The following is a 17220-nucleotide window of genomic DNA, read 5'->3' as shown; positions in this document are numbered from 1 at the left end:
AGGTACAGAAGCCTGAACACGCAGCAGCCGGTTTTGAAAGTTTCTACCCTACTGTTGTTAGAATACCGAATGGACTCACAAACTCTTAACATTCGCCTGTACCTGCATTTTTGTTTTTCCTGCTGTTTACCTATTATTTACTAATCTATGCTACTTAACTCTGTGATCTGCCTGTATTGCTCACAAGACAAAGCTTTTCACTATGCATCGGTACACGTAACGATAAATTCAATTCAATTCAATTCAAACTACATTGTGGCAACCCGAGTAAAGATGCTAAAGAAGTTTAAGAGGAATTTCAAATCAAGTCTTTCACATTTAATCGTACAGAGATCTGTGGACATCATTTGGAGATGCTGGTGTTAGACTGGAGTTTGGAGGCTGGCTTACTGATTATACTCAAGACTTAGGGATGCCCTCATAAGAACGGGGATCAATGCTCAACTCATCGACCGCCAGTTCCAACGTGCCACAGCAAGGAACTGTAATGACCTCCTCAGGAGACAGACACTTGCTGCAACCGACAGGGTACCTTTCGTTGTACTTCCCAGGAGTTGAAAAACTACGCTATGTTCTTTGTGACCTGCAACACATTATCAATGAGGATGAGCACTCGCCAAGACCTTCCCCACACTTCCACTGCTCGCCTTTAAACAACACCAAACCTCAGACAGATCATTGTTTGTAGCAAGCTGCCCAGCTTTCAGAACAATTCCATATAACCCTGTCACGGTAGGCGCTGGAGGACGTGTCAGAGTGTGGATATCGATACCACCATTACATGTGGGGACACCTCCCACCATGTACATGGCAGGTACTCACGTGACTCAGCCAACGTTGTCTACCTTATACGTTGCAGGCAAGGCTGCCCTGAGGCATGGTACATTGGGGAAACCGAGCAAAGGCTACGGCAACAGATGAATGGGCACCAGACAAAAATCAACAGACAAAAGTGTTCCCTCCCAGTTGGGGAACACTTCAGTGGTCCAGGACAATCGACCTCGGACCTTTGGGTGACCATTCTCCAAGGCAGTCTTCGGGACAGGCAGTAGCGAAAAGTGGCCGAGCAGAGGCTGATAGCTAAGTTCCGTACCCATAGGGAGGGCCTCAACCAGGACCTTGGGTTCATGTCACACTACAGGTGACCACTATTGCACTATGCACACACACAGACACTCTGACACACACACACAGGCACCCCTATATACACGGACACACATATACATAGACACGCACACAGACACTCACACACACCCTTACAGTCATACACACACCCACATGCATCCTCTCAGAGACTTAGACCACTCTACATTCACGCGCACACATATACACTCTCTCACAGACACTCACAACCCTCCACCCCAGACACACACATACATTCCCACACTCACACATGCACCCCCTCACAGACTTAAGACACTCTACACTCACATACACACACACATACACTTTCTCTCACACTCACAAACCCCAACCCAGACAGACAAACAAACAAAGACCCACATGCACACATATACATATATTTTGTAGGGTGAATTTGTACTTGCAGAGTTACATTGCATGAAATCTGCAAATTTTGCTCAAAAACTGCATGAATTCATGTAAAACTGTGTTATCTCACTTTTTAGATTAGAATCAATCTAAACATCAACGCATAGACAGAGAACACAGGGGGCTAACACCTTCAACATATTTCCTGATGAAGGGCTTTTGCCCGAAACGTCGATTTTACTGCCCCTCGGATGCTGCCTGAGCTGCTGTGCTCTTCCAGCACCACTCTAATGTAGACTCTGATTTCCAGTATCTGCAGTCATTGTTTTTACCTTCAACATATTGTCTCGCTAACACCAATTGTTACAGTTAACCTGAGAATGCAACTTTTTTAAAAACAAGTTTTGTGATTTACACATGAAAGTGAAACCATCATGGTATTCGAACAGATGAAAGACTCAACAGACAATCAAGGTATTTTTCAATGTATAATTTCAGTTACATCACACTGTAAACTTTTGCTATAAATTCAGTGCCTTTCAATTGTGTCCTCCACAACCACCTGATGAAGGAGCGGCGCTCTGAAAGCTAGTGCTTCCAATTAAACCTGTTGGACTATAACCTGTATGCTTTTTAACTTTGTACACCCCAGTCCAACACTGGCACCTCCAAATCATGACTACTCAAGATTTGGAGATGCCGGTGTTGGACTGGGGTGTACAAAGTTAAAAATCACACAAGTTATAGTCCAACAGGTTTAATTGGAAGCACGAGGTAAAAACAATGACTGCAGATGCTGGAAACCAGATTCTGGATCAGTGGTGCTGGAAGAGCACAGCAATTCAGGCAGCATCCGAGGAGGAAGCACACCAGCTTTCGGAGAATCTGATGAAGGAGCGAAGCTCCGAAAGCTAGTGTTTCCAATTAAACCTGTTGGACTATAACCTGGTGTCGTGTGATCTTTAACTTTATGACTACTCAAGACACAGTTGAGATAAATTTTTGATTATAAATGCTCATGTGGTACAGATATAGGATAGTCGACTCAGAGCCACAGTCAAATCAAACATAATTTTATTCAATGGTAAAGCAGAGGAACCTCTTGTTTCCCCACTCCCACTTCTTCCGGTCTCGGGCAATAGCCACATATGATCAGGTGACAGCCACAAGACTCCAAAGTCCGTGATCAGCTGTCCCCATTGTGAGTCACTGGTTACCATGGACACGGATCGGCCAGGCCGCGCGCCCCATTGAGAGTCACGGATCACCATGGAGACCGCCCCGCCTCCGTACGTGCCTTCATAACGCGCGACGTCACTGCGTCCTGCACCCGCCCATTCCCCTCCTCAGCGAAGACTTGGGGACAAAGATGGCGCTCAACAGGAATCATTCGCAGAACGGTGGTATTGTTGTCAATAATGGCGAGAGGTGAGGACCTGTTGTTTTCCTCTTTTTCTCCCCCCCCCCCAACCTTATTCCTCCCTCCTGTTAACCTGGATGGTTGGTGAAGGAGTTTCGAAAATAAAAGACGCTCGCGGCCTGGTCGTTCTTCAGACATCCGATCCGTTCCCCTTTACTCGGTCAACGTCTGCGACCAACTTACTTTAAAAATCGCGTTTTATATTCGCGAGTGTTTTTAGTCTAGGTTTCGTGATGGGCTTAAACCCGACTGTGCGCGAACGTTGTCGCCTTCTCGGTTTGAACTGGTCGAGGGGTGCGGTGTTGGTGTGAGGTTCCACTTCCCAGAGCCTGGCTTGTCAATCAATTCCTTAGGCCCGCCCCCAAGACAACGGTTGGCTACTTTCGGACACAGCGTATATGTTATTGGCGGATGCGCCTGTCAATCAGTTATATGTCCCGCCTGTTTTGGGATGTAAACATCATGTGATGCTGTCATCGGTCTGCTGGTTTGTTTCTGGGGGCTGTCCAAATTGAACTTTTGTTTTGTTTCATTTCTGCCATACTGCTTGCAGTACTATGCAATGTTATGCCGCGTAATATTGTGTACGTACTATGTAGATGTTAAAGTTAGTGCAATATTTACCATGTTGTAGACTGAAAACCGTATGCTTTTGGCTTTGTTGTGGGAGGTTGTTTCAATTGTCATATGTCATTTTGTTTTTAAACTGCATACTGCCACTTCTCCACAGTCTTACAGAAATTTATCTCCTTCAGATGTTTGTCTGATGTCCTTTTTGAAAGTTATTGCCCACTCTATTTCAGGCACTCTTTCAGCTGTGCATTTCAGATCAGAAATCTGGGAAAAATCCTGGAACTTTCGTAACACTCCAATAACGGTGATCTTCAAGAAGGCAACTCAATCTCTAGGGCAACAGAGGTGGATTATTTAATGCTGGTCTGACTAGTGGTTCTGCATTATGTGAATGAATAATATTTTTAAAATCCAATTTTTAAAAAGATGTAAACCTTAAACATGATTTTTAGAGTCACTCCTGCCAGGTGCTATCTTGATCTATCGTGCATCATTCTTGCAGATTGACTTGTAGCTTGTCTGCAACCACCTTGATACCCATCATCCAACTACACCTAACTCAAACCCTAGGTTCAGACTTCCCTCCCTTGAGCATAGGAGGTTGAGGGGGTGACATTTATGAGAGGTTTATAAAATTAAAATAATGAGGGACATAGATAACATGAGTAACCAAGGTCTTTCCTCTGGGTATGGGATTCCAAAACTAGAGGATATAGGTTTAAGGTGAGAGGGGAAACATTTTAAAAGGGCTCTGAGGTGCAACATTTTCACACAAGATTCATGGAATGAGCTGAAAGAGAAAGTGGGAGAGGTGGGTACAATTACATCTTTAAAAGGCATTTGGACAAGTAAATGAAGAGGAGAAAGTGAGGATTGCAGATGCTGGCAAGCATAGTTGGGAGTGTGGTACTGGAAAAGCACAGCAGGTCAGGCAGCATCCTGCTCCTTAGATGCTGCCTGACCTGCTATGCTTTGCCAGGACCACACACTCTCAGATAAATGATTAGGCAAGATTTAGAGGGATATGGGCCAAGTGCCGGCAAATGGGACGCGTTTAGTTTGGCATACTTGGTCAGCATGCGCTGTATGATTCTATGACCTTACGACTCTACAGAGTTTTGGGGGTCCACTTACCATGGTTTCACTGACCTGTGGTTTACTGCAGCCCGAACATTTAAATGGAAACATTCCAGAACCAGTGACCAGGAGGCTGTCTGCAAGGTACATTTCTCATTTAAATGATTTTGGTTTGCACCTATCTGCGGATTCAGGCTTCTTCGGTAGGTCTTGGAACATAACCCCCTTGGGTACGGGCTCTACTGTATTCACGTTTCAAAGATCTCTATTTTCTCCTACAGATCTTTTCATTGTTTCAATTTCTGAGTCTTGGAGGAAAATAGAATCTTGCGAGCTATATTCCTTACTTTTGCTTATGTCTGTCTGACTTCACTTTAAAAATAAGGGGTCGCCTGCTTAAAATAGATGAGGTTATTTTTGTTTTCTTCCATTTGTAGTGAATCATTGGAGTTTGCATTTTGAATTTTTAAAGGAAGGATTCTTGATAACCTTCCACTCCCTTGCTTATCAGGGTTAGCAGGAATGTGGATTTCTGGTTACAATGTTTGTAACACATCATAATTGTGCTAAAAAGCAGAACAGGTTTGAGGGGACACATTGTTTAAGCCTGCTCTGTGTTCCTATGTTCTGCCTTTGACATTGCCTCCGATACCAATTATCCAAAGTACACAAACTTACCTAAACAAACCAAGGTTTTTGGAGAAACTCAGCAGGCCTAGCAGCATCTGTGGGAAGAGAAATAGAATTAACATTCCAAGTCCTGTATGACGTTTGCCTTAACAAACTTGCTTGAGTGTGACAGTGTTCACTTTGGTCTTGTGCTAGCTTCTTCCAGTTACTGTTATTTTTATCATTCCATATTCTATGCTATTCATTATGCTTTTTGACAGTGTCTGGTGATATAGCTTGTAAATTACAGTTCCCCATATAAGTAGATGCAGTTGGTGGCTAGTAAAGTGTTTTTATGTTATTGATATTTTTGTCCACAACAATGTCTTATTTTGTGATCCTGTTTCTGATTTTGCATTATTTTCTCTACAATGTACATAGTTGTCTTTAGATGCCTTGATTACATAAGTCTGGGGGTGGCGGGACAGGTTTCAGTTCTTCTTGAAAAGGGCAGCAATGGGAATGCACCTTATTGGAGCAATCGTGTATAATTATGTTTGTCATTTGATCCTAGAAGTGATGTTTTCATTTCTTGTATTAGTGAATTGAATGACTGAATCCATGTTTTCAGATGAAACTAAATTACAAAAGAGCAGAATATGGTAAATCACTTTCTCCTCCATGTATTAAATGTCATTTGAGGACTGCAAATGCTGAAGATCAGAGCTGCAAATGTGTTGCTGGAAAAGCGCAGCAGGTCAGGCAGCATCCAAGGAGCAGGAGAATTGCCGTTTCGGGCATAAGCCCTTCAGGAATGAGGAAAGTGTGTCCAGCAGGCTAAGATAAAAGGTTTGGGGGAGGGACGTTGGAAGGAGGTCAAGGTGAGGGTGATAGGCCGGAGTGGGGTGGGGGCGGAGGGGTCAGGAAGAAGATTGCAGGCTAGGAAGGCGGTGCTGAGTTCGAGGGATTTGACTGAGACAAGGTGGGGGTGGGAGGGGAAATGAGGAAACTGGGGAAATCTGAGTTTCCTCATTTCCCCTCCCCCCATCTTGTCTCAGTCAAATCCCTCGAACTCAGCACCGCCTTCCTAACCTGCAATCTTCTTCCTGACCTCTCCGGCCTATCACCCTCACCTTGACCTCCTTCCACCTATCGCATTTCCAACGTCCCTCCTCCCTACCTTTTATCTTAGCCTGCTGGACACACCTTCCGACATTTACTACATGTCAAGTACTGGGAAAGACAAATGAGTATGTTTTCTTCATGGGGACCAACGAGAAGTAAAGGGATTTAGTTACCCAAAACACATCCTGAGAATGTAAAACTCAAGAGTGGGCCTTTCAGCTGATTGAGCCTGTCACACCATTTTAGATAATGGCTGATCATTTCTTTAATGCCATTTTACTGGTATCTCTCTCAAATTCAACCCCCCCCCCCTCCAAAAAAAGCAAGAGTTATAACCTTAGACCAATGAGCCAGCCACCTTTTTTTTTACTCCGTCATGCATCACTGAGTCATTCAAATCACTAAAACTAAGTTTCAAGTTGAAAGGTAATATATCCATATTAGTGAAATGTTGTTTTTGTCTTAGGCTTTTGTCTTAAGAGTACAAAATGTTTCAATTCATAAACTTTATCTGAAATGCTACACTTGGTTTGGGTACCTACATCAGGAAAACTATTGCTCCAATTCCCCAGAAAGAAGTGGAACACTAAGCTATTAGGATAGATTATGCTTTGTATTCTATTAAGTTAAGATGGCTATGAAGTGAGTTAATGAAAATCTTTCAAGGAGTTTGGTAGGTTAAATTGTTTCCTGTTGACATTTTGAACTTTGCCATTTGGATGTGAAATCAAAACTCATTTTTTCATTGCAAAGGATAATGGAGATCTTGAACTCGCGTTCTTATGAAGTAATGGATGCTGAATGCTCGAGTCTAACATCAGCATATTTTTGGAGAGAAATCAGAATAAATGTTGCAGTACTCCAGCAAGGCTTAGCGCAAGGACAGGATTAATTTTCCATTTGAGGACCTTGCAGCCTTCAACACACAATATCAAGTTCAATCATTTTAGAGCCTGAACAATTCTTTCCATGTATTTTGTTCACCACCATGCCCTGTGTCCAGTCATGACACTGGGTGCTTTCAGCACAGCCAACTCATTTTTATCACTCATCATCCCTGTTGTCACCCATCTAGCATTTCTTCTTCTTCACTGACTTCCTTTTTCTTTTGCTCTGTGGGCTAGATCTTCACCTATCAGCTCTCATTTCACTGACCATTTGTCATCAAGATAAAGTCCACTTTTTTCTTTTTCCAGATGCTGTCAGTTCTGACTAAGGGTCACTGGTCTCATAACATTTTAACTTTGATTTCTCTACAAATGCTGCTAGACCTGCTGAGTTTCTCCAGCAACTTTTTTGTTTTTCAGATTTTCCAGCATCTGCCATCACTTGTTTTAATTTACCAACGTATTTTTATCAGGTAAGGGTTGCAAGGTTATCAAGAAAAGGCTGGGGAAATGGAGTTAAGATAAAGATGCATTATGGTCTACTTGAGAATGGAGCAAGCCTAAGAGGCTGAATAGCTTGTGTTGTGATTTGAGATTTTGAACGTCAATTGTTGGGAGACCTTTCAACTGATCTTCCCAAACCACCTCCAAGGATTGCTACTGGGAAGTCTAATGAGCTTCCTCATCTACAAATTCATTTCTCAGCTGATTAGATCTATTTATAATTATTTACATGAGTTGATTATAAGAAGAGGAAAGCTTTGATCCATTTTTCACTGTCCTTTGAGCAGGGTACATGATCTTTATACACAGTGGAACTTGTACTGTTTGTGTATTATACTTTGATTGCAGCGGAGTAGGTGACACTTAAGAGTTTGGGGCAGGTTTAGAGCAGGTGTTTTAGAGCAGGTAATTTTCCCCTTCACTGAGTACTCTATTCATTAATGCAATCCCAAAGGCTGCATAACTCTTTCTGAAGAATTTGGGAGAAATTAAATATGGTCTGTTTTGGCTTCTGTCATTTTGATTTTGCAGCTCTGTATTTTAATCCCAATTTCAGCACCTTTCTATTGTTCTTACAATTCCTTCACAAGTGAATTTCTCTTTTTTTTTAAACACTAATATTGACCCAGAAAAGATATAAATGCACTGTCAATGTATTCCAAATTCTCAACTTGTGTGCTATTTTTACCCCTGGATTTCCTTTTAGCTGGCTTAGCTAAAAAGATTAAATCCTCATGATCTAGATTTTCATCAGTCAGAATTTGTTTCCTAAATGTGCTGTCAATCCTGAATATTACTTTAACAATTTAAAGCTTGTTATTCTCTACTATCTTCCGGCTTTAATGAAAGGTTTGAAGCATTAACTTACCTCGCACAATCGTTGTCTGACTTGCTAAGCGTTTCCAGAAATTTATTTCATTATTTACATACAAAAATTTGATCATTCCATCTGTTTCCAGGAAATATAAACTTTTCCAATCTCCCGCAATTAAGTACTTTCGTTTTCAGTGTTCAACTGGTTAAATCATTGCCTCACATTTGGGAATGTCCAGAAATCAGTACTGAATGTGACATTATCTATAATTATAGAATGATGTCCTTGTTATATTTGAAATTGTGATGAAGCCCTGAAGTCATTTTGGGTTTTTTTTGCCCGTCAAGTAGCTTTTAGTGACTTGTCTACCAAAATCCACAAAGGTGGTGGTGATGTTATTATAGTTGCACCTGTCATTTTTATTTTTAGTTGTGATGTTATTTAGATTAGTATCTAGGATAATTCTACTAACTAATCTACCTTTTGTGGGTTCTGGGTAACTCATCTATGGAGTTGTATTGTGGAATATATTCCATAGAAAAACCTTCTATAAATCAGCACTAAACCTGTGCTGTTGTTTTAGAAGCCAGAAGAAAGTCATGTTGTTTGTGCATTATAAGGGGTGCACTTATCTTAAAATTTCTAGTTTTTTATTGAACCATTTCCTGTGAATTTCCTTTCATTTGTTAATGAGATGTGAGCATTAATGAGAATGCTATCATTTATTGCCCATAATTGTCTTTGAAGTTGATGGTGAGTAGCCACCTTGAACGAAGGGCAGCATGGTGGCTCAGTGATTTAGCACTGCTGCCTGACCGCACCAGGGACCCGGGTTCGATTCCCGCCTCGGGTGTCTGTATGTCTGGAGTTTGCATGTTCTCCCTGCATCTGCATGGTTTTTCACCAGATGGTCCGGTTTCCTGTCAATCCAAAGATGTGCAGGTCAGGTGAATTGGACAATTTAGCATGGCCACAGAGTTAGATGCATTAGTCAGGGGTAAATATAGGGTATAGGAATGGATCTGGGTGGGATACTCTTTGGAGGGTCAATGTAGACTTGTTGGACCGAGGGGGGGCCTGTTTTCTATACTGTAAGGAATCTAATTATAATCAACTTAGTGATAGGTCAAATAGGACTAGATTAATTTAACTCTGTCCCTCTAAACCCTTCCTATTCATATCCTCATTCTAGATGTCTTTCAACTGTTGTAATTATACCAACCTCCTCCACTTCCTTTTGCAGCTCTCACTTTTTTGGAGAAAACGTTGGACCTTGGGTCCCTTTGTCTATACCTATCCCCTCTCAACCTAAACCAATATTCTGTAGTTCTGGATTCTCCTATCCTGGGGAAAAAAAAAAGACCTTGGCTAAACTCTATATTCATGCCCCTCATGATTTTATAAACCTCTAAGGTCACCCCTCAGCCTCTACTGCTCCAAAGAAAATAGCCCCAGCCTGCTCAGCCTTGCCCTCAGCTCCAGTCTCTAACCCCGGCAACATTGTTGTAATTGTTTTCTGCACCCTTTCAAGTTTACAGCAGGAAAACCAGAACTGAATGCTGTAATCCAAAAGTGGCCTAAACAGTGTCCTGTACTAGCTGCCACATGACATCTCCTCAACTTCTATACCCAATGCATTGCCCAATAAAGGCAAACGTACCTAACACCACCTTCACTAGCTTGTTTACCTGTGATTTCACCTTCAAGGAACTGTGAACCTGCATTCCAAGGTCTCTGTTTGTCAACCCTCCCTAGAACCTTACCATGAAGTGTATAAGTCCTGCCCTGATTTGCCTTGCCAAAATGCAGTACCCCACATTTATCAAAAATTAAACTCCATCTGCCCATCTGATAAAGGTCCTGTTTTATTCTGAGATAACTTTCACTGTCCACTACACCAATTTTGGTATCTGCAAACGTATTAACTATACCTCCTATATTCACATCCAAATCATTTATAAGCAGAGGACCCAGCACCGATCCTTGTGGCACATCACTGGTCACAGCCTCCACTCTGAGAAACAGCCCTCACCACCACCCTCTGTCTCGTACCTTCAAGCCAGTATTAAAACATTTTTATCCAAATGGCTAGCTCTCCTTGGATTCCATGTAATCTAACCTTACTAATCAGTCTACCATGCAGAACCTTGTCGACCACTTTGCAGAAGTTCATTTGGACAATGACCATATCTTCCTGCCTTCAATCTTCTTTGTCACTTTGTATCCCACTAACTTATTAGTGTTTTGACAATTTCCCATTCACAAAGCTATGTTGACTATCCTTAATTAGTTCTTGCCTTGCCAAATAAATGTAAATCTTATCCCTCCAAATCCTCTCCCAACAAATTGCTCATCAGTCTATAGTTGCCTGGCTTTTCCTTACCACCTTCTTAGTTTATGTGACATAGTGCAGTTGTGGAGGGATTTCCAGGATTGAGTGAGTGACATGCACAGTGATATCATTTTTAAGTCAGGATGGTACATGGTTTGGAGTGGAACTTGCAGGCAGCTGTCTTTGTATATTCTCTGCCTTCTAGCTGGTGAAGGCAATGCATTTAGAAAATGCTCTTGAAGGAGCCTTGATGGCTCTTTTTGCAGCTTTTACGTGGTTGGTACTGCTACACGATGTCAGTGGGGGTGAGTATTTGGGGGAATGGGTTGGTGCTAATCAGAGGCTGATTTGTCGATGCACACACATGTATATACTTAGTTCAAAGGAAGATGGTTGTATTCTCTATTGTTAGAATTGATCATTGCATTGCATTTGTTGTCCTTGCCATTGTACAACCCCAGGCCTGAATGTTGTATAATTTTTTTTATATATCTGAACACAAGCTACCTGAATTCTTTCCCTCTGGAGGTCTGGTCATTGGCACAGCTGCAGATTATGATGATTGGGCCAAGGATACTGCTGAGAAAATTTAGGCTTTTTATGGTGCAGTGGTAATGTTCCTATGTCTGGGTGAGGAGAATCAGATTCAACCTCTTATCTGCTTCAGAGGTGTATAATAAAGTCTAAGCAGAATGATTAGAGAATATCTACCTTGAGAATCTCTGGCTTTTGAGGTGCAGTGATACTGTCCCTATATTTGATCTAGGATGTGAGGTTCAAGTTTGATCTGCTCCAGAGGTGTGTAAGAGCATCTTTTGAATAGAAAATAACTTGGGTCCTCTACTTTTTGTCATTTACATAAATGATTTGGATGCGAGCATAAGAGGTACAGTTAGTAAGTTTGCAAATGACACCAAAATTGGAGATGTAGTGGACAGCGAAGAGGGTTACCTCAGATTACAACAGGATCTGGACCAGATGGGCCAATGGGCTGAGAAATGGCAGATGGAGTTTAATTCCGATAAATACAAGGTGCTGCATTTTGGGAAAGCAAATCTTAGCAGGACTTATACACTTAATGGTAAGGTCCTAGGGAGTGTTGCTGAACAAAGAGACCTTGGAGAGCAGGTTCATAGCTCCTTGAAAGTGGAGTCGCAGGTAGATAGGATAGTGAAGAAGGTGTTTGGTATGCTTTCCTTTATTGGTCAGAGTATTGAGTACAGGAGTTGGGAGGTCATGTTGTGGCTGTACAGGACATTGGTTAGGCCACTGTTGGAATATTGCATGCAATTCTGGTCTCCTTCCTATCGGAAAGATGTGAAACTTGAAAGGGTTCAGAAAAGATTTACAAGGATGTTGCCAGGGTTGGAGGATCTGAGCTACAGGGAGAGGCTGAACAGACTGGGGCTGTTTTTCCTGGAGCATCGGAGGCTGAGGGGTGACCTTGTAGAGGTTTACAAAATTATGGGGTGTGGATAGGATAAATAGACAAAGCCTTTTCCCTGGGGTTGGGGAGTCCAGAACTAGAGGGCATTGGTTTAGGGTGAGAGGGGAAAGATATAAAAGAGATCTATGGGGCAACCTTTTCACGCAGAGGGTGGTACATGTATGGAATGAGCTGCCAGAGGATGTGGTGGAGGCTGGTACAATTGCAACATTTGCGAGGCATCTGGATGGGTATATGAATAGGAAGGGTTTGGAGGGATATGGGCCAGGTGCTGGCAGGTGGGACTAGATTGGGTTGGGATATCTGGTCGACGTGGACAGGTTGGACCGAATGGTCTGTTTCCGTGCTGTACATCTCTGACTCTCTGACATCCGGGTATTTGATCCTCCTTTTTCTGGAAGCTGACCTTGCTGCAGATGTATATATTAAGGATTTACAATGATCTTTACTTTGAGTAATCTGCTTACTGGTCTCTCGATTCTGTGCAGTCAGATGATATGTCGATTCGTAGCTTATGTGCAGTTGGTGTATTACAGATAAGTAAAAATTCATTTGCAAAAATTCAAAGGGTTCAACAACTATGTAAATATTCTTGGTTACCTTGCGTATAAACATTTTTGATGAAAAAAGGAAGTCATTATACTCATCAAAAGATGAGGTTCAAATGAAAAATGTGACAAATGCTAATTTCCTAACTTTTACACAAAATGTTACAGCATATATTAACATCTGACAGCCACAGTTAAACTAAAGCAAGCATGTGTCTGGTGTAAATATGTGCCAAAAATTTAGACAGCAATGATTTAAATTAATGAAAACTCATGGTTGAAGTATTCAATTGAGAAATTTCAGTTGCTCCATTTTTAAATTCAACCAAATGTTCAAAGACTGCTTGCATATTAATGTTGTAATCAGAGACATAGGGAATTGTTGCTTAACTATTCAGAGTAAGCCTTGCAATCAGCTTGAAAGGAGGAGTGAATAATCACACAAGATTCCAGTTTTCCAGTTGCTATCTTGTGCACAGATTCATCCACAGCTGTGATGTTCGCTCACTTGTGAAAAACAGACGTTAGGAGGAAATAACGAAAGGTGAGCGGTGTTCCTGGATCATATAAACAGTAGTGTCACCTTGAGCTCGACCTGTCATTTAATATGATCATGGTTGATCTGTGACCTACTTCTTACCTTTTTCCCATATTCTTGAATACCTAATGGCTATCAATTTCGGGTAGAAATGTAACAGTAGATCTTGCACTACGTATTTGTGGAGGGGAGTTCCAAACTTGTCAATGTTCTGTGAATTCACAGCTGAAGAGTCTGGCTGTAATGTTTAGGCTGTGCTGTGCACCACACCCATCATCATCCCCTCCCCCAAGTCCTTGGCTCTCAAAAGAGATTAGTTTACTCCATCTACCTTTCTATTGGCCCTACCCCTTAACATTTTAAAAACTTCAAATAAATCACCCTTAACTTTTAGACTGAAGTGACTAGAAATTTAGTTTGTTAATCTTACCTTGTAATCTGACTGTTGGAGTAGAGATATCGTTCTGGTAAATCTGTTGCACTCTTCCGAGGGGGTGGTACCCACGTTTGCTCACAGTAACTCCATCTGTAGACTTAACAGAGCTTTGTACGTCTAAGGTGTGACTTTTACTCCCTGTATTCTTGTCCTTTGGATGTAATGGCCAGCGTGACATTAACCTTTATGAATACTTTTGCAGCAATCACTGACTTTGGATGATCTCTGATCTGAGCCCCAAATCTCTTTGGATTTCTTCTATTTCTAGCTTTTCACTGATTAGCAAATGCCCTGTTCTGTTCTTAATGCATCCAGTTAGTGATTTCATATTTGCCAACATTGAAATCCAATTTCTCATTCAGTTAACCTTTTCAATATCACTCAATTTTGACTTTTAATCTATACTGCTTAAAATATCACTTATCTTTGTCTCCTGGTAAATATGGAAATGTGGATTTCTGTCGTGTCATCTAAGTCCATGGTCTCCAAACCGTAGATAGCGTATGACAGGTCAATTGAAGAGCATTTGATGGCTGATCTCCGTTTCAGTCCCTTATACACTTCACAAGTTCCTTCTAAGCTGTGTGTGCACTTTGATCATCATGTCGATAGACAACTTTGTTTCCAGAAGCTGCTGCCATGCTCAGAACTCAAGTCCATGTGGGATGAGGAAAAATTGCAGGGAATGCTGGGATGTCGTACATCCAAAATCTGAGTGATGGAAGCCGACCCGTGGTCCTGAAAACAAATTGCAATGATAGGTGTGACCTCCTGTGCCTTCACACTTGAAAGCAGCAAACAGCATGCCAAATGTGTGAATCCAGAGGCCTACCTGCAGTGTCACCAGGGCAGGATAATGTCATGAACCACAGTGATGAGTGCAGGGAAAGCATTTTCCAAACCCATATTTAAAACTTAATTGGTTGAAACTGCAGAATTTGTTTCTGTTCAACTAATTATTTAAAAAGTTGATAAACTGGTTTGTTCATCATGTGTCATGTCTCTAATATAAGCTGTGATCTTAGTTGTAGCCATCTGGTGAGTGGTATCATTTATCTCAGCAAACAAAAATCCCTGGCCAGCAAAAATGATGAGTAGTGAAACTGGACAATGTGAAGAAAAACAAGTGTAATTTTCTCTCACTATAAGAAAATTAATTTGGTTGAACTGTAAAAGATGTTTGCTGCTTTGTCTTAAAATATTTTGATGAGGGAAAAGGGGAATTTAGTATGATGACTTGCAGTAAATTCAAGGATAGTTTTCCCTTTAGCAATATGTTTGGTCAAAAGGTTGACAAGCTGAAGGACCATTGAGATTTCAAAACTGCCTTTTTTTTTCCAATTACAAGAGGTAAGACTTGCACAGGAGCAAAATAGCATGTCTGCTACCTTCCTCCAATAAAGAACCAATAACTAACTGCCAACTTTTCATTCAAAATTAAGGAAGAAATAATAATGGCCATCCAGAGCATGTTCCTTGGTGCTTCCATAGTAGCAAACCAAGTAGAACCCTTGTTTGAATAAAGTTTTTAGCAACAATAGCAAGAACAGAAGGATTGAATGCTTCTCACTGCAGTCCAATGAATCCATTGGTGACTGCCAATTGGTTTTGTGTGCATGGTACTTAATGTACCAACTGAAAAAAACTTACCTTTCACCCCTAAAGAGAACAAAAGATGAGAATATCTGCAACAAATTCAAAAGATCTGTGCTTGTGAAAAGCATTCCAGTCAAGAAACAGTCACAACTGATGGTGCAGCACCCATGCTTGGTTCAAATGCAGGCTTGGATGTATTTTACAGATATGATTCTGATTTCCCCTCTATCAATTACCACCATAAAATCCATTAGCAAGTATATTTATCAGCTTTCATTGCACAAATAGGTTGTAAACAAATTTGAGAAACAGGCATTCAGTCTATTTATTTAAATCCTTCATTTGAATGTGATACTACCTGCAGTGAACTAATCTTCCAAGCTGATACGTTTGAGAGAAGGTTCTGCAAAGATTTATAGATCTGATGTTTTGAAATCACTGCTTGATTTGAGAAAAAAATAATGAAATGTCCACTGGGCTGTTAGACAATGTGTGGTTGCTTGACATTGTAAGGAAACCAGGCATAATATCAAAACTGAACAAGCTGAACTATGAACTGCAGGGACTTGACTGACACAACACAAATTATCAATCCTGTGAATTCATTCAGATTGAAATTGGGTCTTTGGTCCTCCTAGTTAAAATATAACGCAAACAGTTCCACCCATAAAACATATTCAAGAAGTTGGAGGAATTCAACAGGCTGTTTTTAAGAATTTAGATGTGATTGGAAAAAAATTGTAACATTTTTGAGCCAAGTCCATTCCTTCAAATATATATTGGAATGGCTATCTAATTCTGTCTGGATTTACAAAGCAGTGGAGTTCATATGGAGATAATTACAATGCACCATGTTGAGCTAAAAATCCAATCAATGGGCAGTGACTTTTGGGCACTCCTATCATCCTGAGAGTCAGTTATACAGCATAGAAACAGACCCTTCAGTCCAACTCATCCATGCTGACCAGATATTCTAAATTAATCCAGTATCATTTGCCAGCTTTCAGCCCATATCCTCCTTAACCTTTTCCTAATTATGTATCCATCCAGATGCCTTTAAATGTAACTGTACCAGCCTCCACCCCCTCCTTTGGCATCTCATTCCATACATGCTCTACCCTCTGCATGAAAAAGTTGCCTCTTGGGTCCTTTTTATATCTTTCCCTCTCATCTTAAACCTATCCCCTCTAGTTTTGCACTTCCCTGCCCTGGGGAAAAGACTTTGGCTATTCACCCTATCCATGCCCCTATGATTTTATAAACCTCAATACTTAATGGAGAATTCACCACAAAGGTATACAGGAAAGCCACACACACAGACCAAGTCCTAAACTACGAAAGCAACCACCCCAACACACACACACACAAGAAGTTGCATCAAGACACTATTCAAAAGAGCCACAACACACTGCAGTACACCAGAACTGCAAAAAGAGGAAGAAGAACACCTATACAATGTATTCTCCAAAAACGGATACCCCTGCAATTTCATCAACAGATGCTTAAGGGAAAGACAATGGAATGAGGACATGCCACAACCCAAAGGACTAGCCACACTACCATACATCAAGAGCATTTCTGAACTGACAGCCAGACTACTACGACCACTAGGACTCATAACAGCACACAAACCAACAGCCACTCTCTGACAACAACTCACCAGGACGAAGGACCCGATATCCAGCATGAGCAAAACAAATGTAGTGTACAAAATCCCATGCAAGGACTGTACAAAATACTACATAGGACAAACAGGAAGGCAGCTAATGATCCGCATCCATGAACACCAACTAGCCACGAAAAGACACGACCAGCTATCCTTA

General features: G+C 41.3%; 1 protein-coding gene across 1 annotated transcript in view; it reads left to right on the top strand.

The window, feature by feature from the left end:
- The first annotated feature begins 2816 nt into the window (after positions 1-2816).
- LOC122542277 (WW domain-binding protein 2-like) overlaps positions 2817-17220 on the top strand; it is a 40300-nt gene continuing 25896 nt past the window's right edge. Inside the window, exon 1 of the mRNA XM_043679851.2 lies at positions 2817-2919. Coding sequence (XP_043535786.1) covers positions 2861-2919 — 59 coding nt within the window. The 5' untranslated portion in view covers positions 2817-2860. The remainder of the gene's footprint in view (positions 2920-17220) is intronic.

Source organism: Chiloscyllium plagiosum, unplaced genomic scaffold, assembly GCF_037043375.1.
Source record: "Chiloscyllium plagiosum isolate Xiang-an unplaced genomic scaffold, Cpla_swu_hap1 HiC_scaffold_33, whole genome shotgun sequence".
In the NCBI taxonomy this organism is placed as follows: Eukaryota; Metazoa; Chordata; class Chondrichthyes; order Orectolobiformes; family Hemiscylliidae; genus Chiloscyllium; species Chiloscyllium plagiosum.
The sequence above is the reverse complement of the archived record's forward strand: the minus strand, read 5'-3'. Positions and strand labels throughout refer to the sequence as shown.